The sequence below is a fragment of the Urocitellus parryii genome, unplaced genomic scaffold, assembly GCF_045843805.1.
Source record: "Urocitellus parryii isolate mUroPar1 unplaced genomic scaffold, mUroPar1.hap1 Scaffold_399, whole genome shotgun sequence".
Classification (NCBI taxonomy): Eukaryota; Metazoa; Chordata; class Mammalia; order Rodentia; family Sciuridae; genus Urocitellus; species Urocitellus parryii.
In genome coordinates, this window is record NW_027553575.1 from 159,860 (window position 1) to 168,637 (window position 8,778).

General features: G+C 54.7%; 1 protein-coding gene across 1 annotated transcript; it reads right to left on the minus strand.

Moving 5' to 3' along the window:
* Positions 1-4,549: 4,549 nt before the first annotated feature.
* On the minus strand, positions 4,550-7,049 carry LOC144252261 (uncharacterized protein CXorf49-like). The gene is made up of 4 exons (XM_077794699.1): positions 6,408-7,049; positions 5,775-5,885; positions 5,028-5,184; positions 4,550-4,668 (listed from the first exon to the last, which is right to left on the minus strand). Exons 1-4 carry the CDS (start codon positions 7,047-7,049, stop codon positions 4,550-4,552), a joined length of 1,029 nt encoding a protein of 342 aa, XP_077650825.1.
* Positions 7,050-8,778: the final 1,729 nt, after the last annotated feature.

The following is an 8,778-nucleotide window of genomic DNA, read 5'->3' on the forward strand; positions in this document are numbered from 1 at the left end:
ATCTGGGCTGCCTTCATCCTAGCAGGAGATGGATGATGAGGAACTATGGATGGGGAAAGAAGATCTTGGAGATTGAGGACAGATGGGCATGAAGTTGTCCAAGATCACTCAGGAGTTTATGACAGCCAGGACTAGAATCCATGGTTGTGACTCTCCATGACAACTCTGATGCTGTGCATGTCACCTCACACCCCAAAATGTAGCCTGCTGGACCTCCACACAGCCAGAGATGGCTGCTCTGGCTGACTATCGCTGGCTGATACCCCTTCCACCCAGGCTGGAGTCTGGCAGGGGGTGGTGGGGTGGGAGGGGTGAGTGGCGGTGACCATCCATTGTGCCCACAGATTAAAGCTCTTTGTTAGAAATGAACGAGTGGGAGTCCACACACCTGGTCAGGTGGGATTTCACTCCAAGGTTCATCTGCAATTAGGCACATGCACAAGGTTCAGGCCAACCTTCAGAACTCACTGAGTGGAGCAGCATGAAGAGGCAGGATGCAGCCTAGGGCTCTCCAAGCCAGCCTCACATCCACTCTGGCTGGGAGAAGAGGATACAGGGAAAGGGGGTGCACTGAATGAGAGAAGGGGCACAACAAACATTCCATATGGGCACAACAGAAATTTGTGATCCAAGCCTTATAACCTGCCACTTAATTCCCCAGGGCTGGAAGGTCCAGCCCGACAATGGCCAGTGGTGTGGGTGTACTCATTACAGCAATATTATCATGCTGTAGTTGCTATGAATATGGAACAGACAGAATGGAACCTGTGTTCAGAGGGAAGAAGCAGCGCAGATGAAGCTAGTCGCCAAGGATCAGGTTTGAGCCCTGGCAAGGCTCGGTTGATATGTTGCCCCCCTCATAAAGATGGCCCCTTGTTTTCCTGGACAGTGCCCAGTGCTGAATTTGTCCCAGTTAGAACCAGCCTAGATGTCTCAGGTGGCAGAAACCCCAGCTGCAGAATCTCTGACCAGCTTCCTCAGGCAGATGTCAACTTGCTGTGTTATCCTTCCAAGAAGTAGCTACTTGGGTCAGTGTCTCAGCCACAGCCTGAGGAACCCAGCCCCAACCCTCTTAGGTGGAGGTGTGAGCTGGATGGTGTAAGTACCCTCTGCCAGTCCTTTCTGGCTCTGAGGACTGTGGTTGCTCTACCTTGTGTGTGACATTCTTTCTCTCTGAGCCCCACCCCCACGGGGCCCAGAAAGGACACAGAGTGAGAATGTGGGAAGAAGGGTGGCCCCAAACCTGACCTGCTCTCCACGGGGAGTCCCTCTCTCCTACTTGCCATCCTTACTGTGTCCATCCCGCACAGGCCTCAGTTAGCTCAGTCCAGGGCCATCTCCCACAGGAGCTTCGTACTTCCAAGATGAGGTGAGAACCAGCTACTCTGAGGTAGCCAGCTGGTATGCCACTCCATTGACAACACAGGACTTTTGAAAGACAATATTCACACCAAAGAAGGATCAAGAGCCTATGCCAGAGACTCCCCAGATTGTAACAGCACTGAGTCTCTGGCCTTCAGTTTGGTGACTTCCACTTCATTCCACCCATGCCCTCTGTTATCATTATGTTCTAGGAATGTCCCCAGGAAACTCATGTTAGGTAATGCAGCAATGTTCAGAGGCAAAAAGATTGGATTATGAGAGCTGTAACCTCAGCAGTGGATTAAGCCACTTGACAGATTAATAACTTGAAAAGACTACCTGAGCAGGTGGGCGTGGCTGGAATACATAGGCCACTGGGGGTGTGTCCTTGGCTCTTGGCTGGCTCTGCCTCCTGGCCGCCAGGAATTGAGCAGCTTTTCTCTACCACACCCTTCTGCCATATTTCTCACCTGGAGCCCGGGGAACATGAATTGAACCTGAGCCAAAATATCTTGTGTTCTCTGTGTTTTTCATGTTGGGTATTTTAGTTGTAGTAACAAAAAGCTGATAAACACACCCACCTGTGAAAAACACCTCTCCTAAAAGAGAGATGCCAAACTTACTCTTGTGCCTTTGATCCCCTATGCTTTCTAGGCCCTGCCTCCACTGCCTCTATTCCACAGGTAATGTTGTCTCTCAAGGGCCATCATTCCCAATTCATTTGATACATACACACACACACAGCTTAAATGCTGTATCTTCATGTGTTAGAGTTGCCCATTAATCACACAGCCTCTCAGGAATGGGAGCTGCAGAACCCACACTTGCCTCACCTCACTCAAGCATGAATCTATCCCTGAGTCTTAGGCACACCTAGCCCAACTATCTGTCGGTGAGGGTGACATCACAACATGGAGCTCAGACAAAATCTCATGTGACCTCAGGAGGCTGGGACCAGGAATTTGTCATGTCCAGAAAAACGGTGCCATGGGGGTGGTCAACCTGCATCTGGATGGGAACCACCCATGCACACGCAGACCTATCATCCACATATGCCCTAGAAACTAACTGTCCCTTTTCAAATGAGCACCATGGAGCTGACAGGCTGGGAAGGGGCTGTTTTGCTGGCTAGGATCTGGAGGATGTGGACATTCCGATTCTTGACCATCCATTCCAGATGTCAGTGGGCAGTTTTCCCCAGGCTGGCCCGGAGACTAACTGCCCTCACCTCCAACCCAGAGACAGACCCACACTTTTCTCCAAGTGCCCTGTGCATTTGCACTTGTCTGCCACCCACTGGGATGTGACCTCTGCCACTACCACCACCACCACCCCCACCCCCCCCTACGGGAAGGAGGAAGGAAAACTGACAGGATTTGGCAACTGAGCTTCAAAGGTGAGGGCTAAGCAGGAACTAAGGACAATGGGCAATTTCTAGCTGAGCTGTCCCCCTGCGGGGTGTCACCAGAGGAAGTGTTGAGTCCAGAGAGAGGACTGGGCCCTCTCTCTGGGGAAGATGAGCTCAACTGTGACCTCTGATGCCTGCTGAAATAACTCGTTTGGTAGGTGCCACCAGGAAAGAGCCATGGGAGGGATCAGGATGCCCAGAACAGAAAAGAAGGGTGAGAGAGGAGAGAAGAGGGGCAGGTAAATGAAGCAGGAAAGGCAGAAAAGACAAGGGCTCTGGAAGAGGCTCATTAGTTCCTGCCAAAGCGGGGAACAGAAGGCAAGAATGGGTCCTACATGACGCCCCAAGAGGGCCGGTGTGGCTGGGCCCAGCCCACACATAACCCAGACCCAGAGCACCATGATAAGCTTGAGCACAGGGTTCCTGCTCAGAGGCCGGCCTAGACTCTCCTCAGGAAGTGGCCCACCACCAAATGCCAGGGGCACTATTCTTACCCGGCTCTGAAATGGGGCAGCTCCCCATTTTTCTGTCCCTACCCTCGAGTGCCCACCCTCAGACAGAGGGCAGACCACAGAACATGAGAAGCAATTTAATTTGAAACTGCTGTGAACTAGAGTGGGTGAGGGCAGAGAAGAAGCCCTGGCTGGAGAAAAACCAGAGGGAACCAGGTTGGCTGCTGCTCCTGGGCTCCACAGTCTTGTAGAGAAGGCATAGGCTCTGCTCGCCTTGTCCGAAGATGCTGGGTTCAACCTGTCAAGCAGAGCAGAGTCAGGAAATGGCCCTGACCAGGGCCAGCCCAAAGCCCTCCCAGACAGCCGGGGCTGTGGGAAAGGGGTATAATAAGCCTTATACTCACTTCAAAGGGCTTGGAACTTATCAGCAAGGGACTGCATGACCGCTGAAAGAGAGGCATAAATGGGCACTCCAGAAACAAGGGTACCGGACACAGTCCCACTGCCCAACTTCCCCACTGCCCTGTGAGGAAGCATCACCCATGCATCCTGATACACCTACAGCCCCTGTCCAAACAGCCCTGAAACTGACTTGCCCGCCTACCACTGGAACTCAACATGGAAATGTCTTGTACAAGGGAACAACATGTACTCATAGTGCGCGAACACTGGGCCATGGCAAGAACCATCGAGAAATGTGTTAAAAACAAAACAGGCAAGCAAACACACAGGACAACAAACACCAAACAAGTCACAGCAGTCAGCCCTTAAAGGGAAAATAAAGGAGGTTTCTGTAAAAGTCCTGAGAGAGGGAGACTTCTGGGACTCAATGGCAGAGCACATGGAGTTCAGACAACGCACTGCTCTTTGTTCACAGCCCCAGCAGTCAAGGCACAGAAGGCTCCCGGGCTGGCCACAGGAAAGTCCCTCCATGTGGTACTGCCTGTATCTGCAGTCCCACCCCACCCCAAACCCCTAGGTCTGCCTCTGCTCTGCTCTGTCCTGCCCCCCCCCCCTGTACCCACCCCTGCCCCCGCCCAGGGCTCCTCATACCTAGTTGCTCTTTGAGGTCATCTCTTTCTTTCTGTAGCACCACACACTAAGCCAACAGACACCGGAGAACAAAAAATGAGGAGTGATATTCTGGCCGCCTCCTTCCTCATCCTCCCACTTTCCCCCCACTCCCCATATCCCCCATATCCCAGAGCCAGGTGGCAACACAGGCAGAGGGAACCTCAGTGGAAAGGAGGAGCTCCCCTCCCCCTTCTGAGTTGTGAGATGTGAGGCTGCACCTAAGCCAGCTTAACCTGGACAGAGAGCCCACCATCTAGCTGGGGCCAGCATTTCTAGGAGCCAGAGAAAGCAGTACCCGGGGACAGCCCTGTGCTCCAGGTGGTTGCTGCTGCCTTTCTGGAAATGGGTGACGAATGGCTGGTTCCTGGTCACCTGAAAGAGAACACAAAATCCAGCTCCCCAGCCAAGGTGTGAAGTGGAAAGGGGTCTAAAGTGAGGCAGCAAGTTGCACCTGCTCTGCCCCACAGCTCCACCCCTCTCTTTGGGCCTGACTTCCCTGCTGCCCAGTGTCAGCCCCAGCTGCCACTGTGGACCCCTAAGCACTGTGGCTCTGGGTTGGACACTAGCAGAGTTGCAGTCACAGCCAGCCCCTGGTAGGAGCCATGTGGCTGAACAGGACCCAACAGGGAAGGCCTTGTTCTGCTGAAAGGCAGGGAAGCCTGGCAGCAAGTGACAGAGCCAGTCTTTCCTCCCACACCCATCTCCCCTGCTATCTAATCCATAAGACTCACCAGAGGTGGCAGGGCCTCTTGGAGTGAGGTCCCCCGGGCTCAGGTCCAAAAGCTGGGAGCTTCCTGGAGATTGGGGGTTGTTGGTGCTGGGGTCACCACTACCAAATTCTCCACGATGCATGCCCAGACCAGGCGACCCTGGCCTCTGTGTTGGAAGCTGACACAGAAATATCTCACTGAGTCAGGTTAATGGGTGTGCTTGTTGAGGGTGAAGATGCGCATATAGGGGCTCGGGTGTCGGGGTGAGGGGGGGGGGAGTCAAATGGTCCCATCGTCAGCACTGTCTCCCTCAGTCAGCCCCAAGCCTGGAGGTAGAGCTGAGTCAGGGAGAAGCATGGGAGCATTGAGAAAGGTCAGGCACCTCTGAGGGAAGAGCTGGGAGGGAGGAATCAGGAGGCAGATGGGACTAAACACCAATCCGTGCAGCCCAAACTGTAAGGGTGGGGGGGGGGGCGCTGACCAAGTTAGCGGCCAGACCCACTTCCCATCCCAGCCCCTGTCTGGGAAGGAGGCAGGAAATGCACAAAGTGTGACCAAGATGGAGTCACGCTTACCATGTACTTTCTTGATGTCTGCCACAACTACAGAGACCCTCCTCCCAAATATGGCATCCCAATGACAGTGGGCTCCCATGGACAACCCCTGAGCAAAGGGCCCAGGGAGCAAGGGCAAAGAAACGCAGCCTGGTAGAGCAGAAGAGCAGAGGGAGGAGGAGGGAGAGGGGCAGGGGGAGGAGAGTCTACTCACTTGGGCCTGTGGGACTGCATCTCTATTTGGGTCATTATCTTCCCTGGCAACAGGCTGGGACTCCCGTGTCTTCTTAGCCATAGATCTCTTCCCAATGCCACTGTGCTTGGACTGTTTGGGCCCCAGAGGCAGCAAGGAATACCTCTTGGACCTCCCAAGCAGTGGAACTCCTGAGATTGGGGGGAATGTGGCTGGTTCCAGGGGAGCTGCCTTGAGTCTCTGCCCCCATGAAGGGAAGGCCCTGCCCAGGCTAACTTTTGAGCCACCCCCCAGGGATTTCTTCTCCTGGATGGCCTTCTTCTTAGAAGGAGTGGCCCTGGGTAGGGCCCCTGCAGCAGCAGGAGTGGCGGCAGCAGCAGCAGCAGGAGGAGGAGGAGCTCCCGGGTTGCTGGACCTGCTCCCTCCCTTGCCCCAGGGCATGCTTTGAATTTTCTTGGAGGAGCCAGCTTCCAGCTCTCCCAAGGCCTGCCTGTCCATGCCTGAGGGGAGTCCTCGAGGAGAGGCGGTCGGCAGAGGGCCCGGCATGTGAAGGAAATTCTCCCTGCTACGAACACTGGAGCGTCTGGCTGGGTCTCCGGGTTCCCTGGGGCTGCAGGACCTGGCCTGGCCTCCTCCTTTGGGGCAGATGCTCACCCTCATCAGCTGTATCTCACTGAGCTCATCTGAAGACTCAGGGTCGGAAGAGGGCTGCTGGGCTTCCCCGCTGCCCACCACCCGACTTTTGGTGCCTCTCTTGGGCTTCCCCCAGGCCCGGCTCCCCTCGGGCCCACTGGGGTGGCTCAGCGGGGCGGCAGAGGCCTGTGGCACTTCCACACAGCTCCGGGACAGCGAGCCTCTGGCGCTGAAGCCCGCCTCTGCATCCGCCCAAATGGCGGACAGTTCAGTGGCAAAACTTTCCGGGGACGGGTATCTGTGAGTGCCCCGGTGTTCCTGGCCTGTCAGCTGCTGCACAACGGCCACAGATTCCACAGCGAGGTGGGGCACAAAGTCCAGAGCGTCCCCCTTCTCGTCAGCCAAGGAGCCAGGCCTGCCTTCGTGGCCGCGAATCATTGCCCTTCCTGCCTGGATCTCCTCCCACGGGGCCTCCAACTCCAACTCATAAGCCTCGGGGTCTGGGAGGCTGCCCTCACCCTCCCCGCTCCGTGGCGGCCCCAAATCAAGGCCCTGGGCCCGGCTCCGTGGGGCTCCACGGCCTGCAGGACGGGCACCTGCGGGCTTCCCACCCTCCTGGCTAAAACCGTCCCCATGAACAGAAGCCTCATCGGCAGAACTCATGTCACCAGTCTGCTCAGCCAGGTTTGAGGAGAGACCGTAGCCAGAGCCACCACGGGAACAGCTAGGCTTTCTAGAACTCCGTCACCACTGGCAAGGCACGCGATCGCCTCAAACACCGAGTGGCTTCCCGCGCCTTTGACGCCCACGTCGCAGCCTTCCCATTGGTCCAGCCCCGGCCAACCAGAGCGTTGTTTGTTGGGTCGTCCCTCTGGGCCCTCGCCAATAGGGGCGAGGGCGCTTGGACTGCTGCAGAGCCCAAGTTGTACAGGTTCTTGACAAGCCACTTTGGGCCGTGGGGTCCGCTTGTGTGGGCACCCCTCCCTCCGTTTCCTGTCCTGCTGTCTGTGGTCACGAGCCTCTTTTCCTGTTGAGAACCTCATCTCTGAGCCTTGGTTTTCCATCTGTAAAATGAGGGACATAATACCACCTGGCTCAGCAGCCGGTGAGGATTCAATTAATGATGTATGTGGAGCACCCAGCCCAGAAAGGATTTGCAAGCCCCTGTTGCCCAGGAAAACAGCAGGTCAGATAGGAAAGTAGGCGAGGAAGTCCACAGTCGGCGATCAGTGGTCCTCCTGCTTCCCGCCCCCCCCCCCCATGAAGGGCCAGACAGCAATTGTTCTGTGATTGGCCATCTGAGGGGGATCTCTCTCTACTGCTCGATTACCATAGGTAATCAAAGCAGCACGTGGATGTGTGCCCAGGGCACTTTATTGGCAGTCTGTTGTTTGCCCACCTCTCTCAGACCCTATTCTACTCCCACCACCAGTTAATGCAAAGTAGCGGGAATCCCTGTGGCCAATGACCCCAAGAGGTCCTAACCATCACTGATCCTGAAGATACAAATTAAATCACAAACCATTGTTCACATACCAGGTTTACGACAATGAAAGGACTTTACTGTTCCATGGGTGGAAGAGGTTATGAACAAAACGGTGCTTTTGACTTCCCCTGGGGTGCAGGTGGGGCAGAGCCATTGGGAAGAGTGCTTTGACAGAATGAGCAGAGTGCTAATTCTAGAAATTTCATTGTGTGCCAGCACTTTTCTAAGCACCGTAGATAAAATATTAACTCATCCTCGCGACAGTCCTAGGTTTAGGTAACCACTAATGCTGCCTTTCTAACGCAAGGAAAAAAATTTAGAGTAATTTCAGCAAGGGCTGGGCACATCATCTGGAGAAAGGCTGGTATGTGTAGTGCACAAAGACACACACACAAGGAAGCTGGTGCAGGGAACAATCTGGGAATGCTCTGTACTCCCATTGGTCAGGGGATGCAGGAATGCCGTGTGACCCATGCATCCAGTAGACGAAAATGAGGAAGTCCAAAGAGATGCACCAGGCTCTGTTAATACATTCCAAAAATAGTCTCGTGGCTGCACATGCCAAGTTGTAGAACAACACGTGGATTTGGGTACACATTTGTAAATCTGAAAGCCCAAACCAGTCCTCGGTTTCCTGTGAGAACACACATAAGCGTGTGTGAAAATATGTACTAAAGGGGCCCGAACGGACACACAAGGAAGCCCTACCAGTGTTGGTGGGGAGCCAAATTTCAGTCAGACTACTGGTTCCCAGCTTCCCCAATCCGTGCAGTCTGGTATCTGGGGAGCAATCCCTTCCTTAGTTTCCATAAGGTCCCGGAGTGCTAGAATTTCCCTTGCTTGCCATGCCATTCCTACTCCAGTGACCCCCCCGATTAGTTTCACACCTGCCAGTCTCGGTTCACC

Bases quoted from the DNA above. Each gene is read 5' to 3' on its own strand.
- LOC144252261 (XM_077794699.1), bottom strand. From the start codon at position 7,049: ATGAGTTCTGCCGATGAGGCTTCTGTTCATGGGGACGGTTTTAGCCAG. The intron at 5,886-6,407 runs GTGAGCATCTGC...GGGCCCAAACAG, and splicing joins GTGAGATACAGCTGATGAGG to TCCAAGCACAGTGGCATTGG. The intron at 4,669-5,027 runs GTGAGTCTTATG...GTTCTCTTTCAG, and splicing joins AAGAGGCCCTGCCACCTCTG to GTGACCAGGAACCAGCCATT.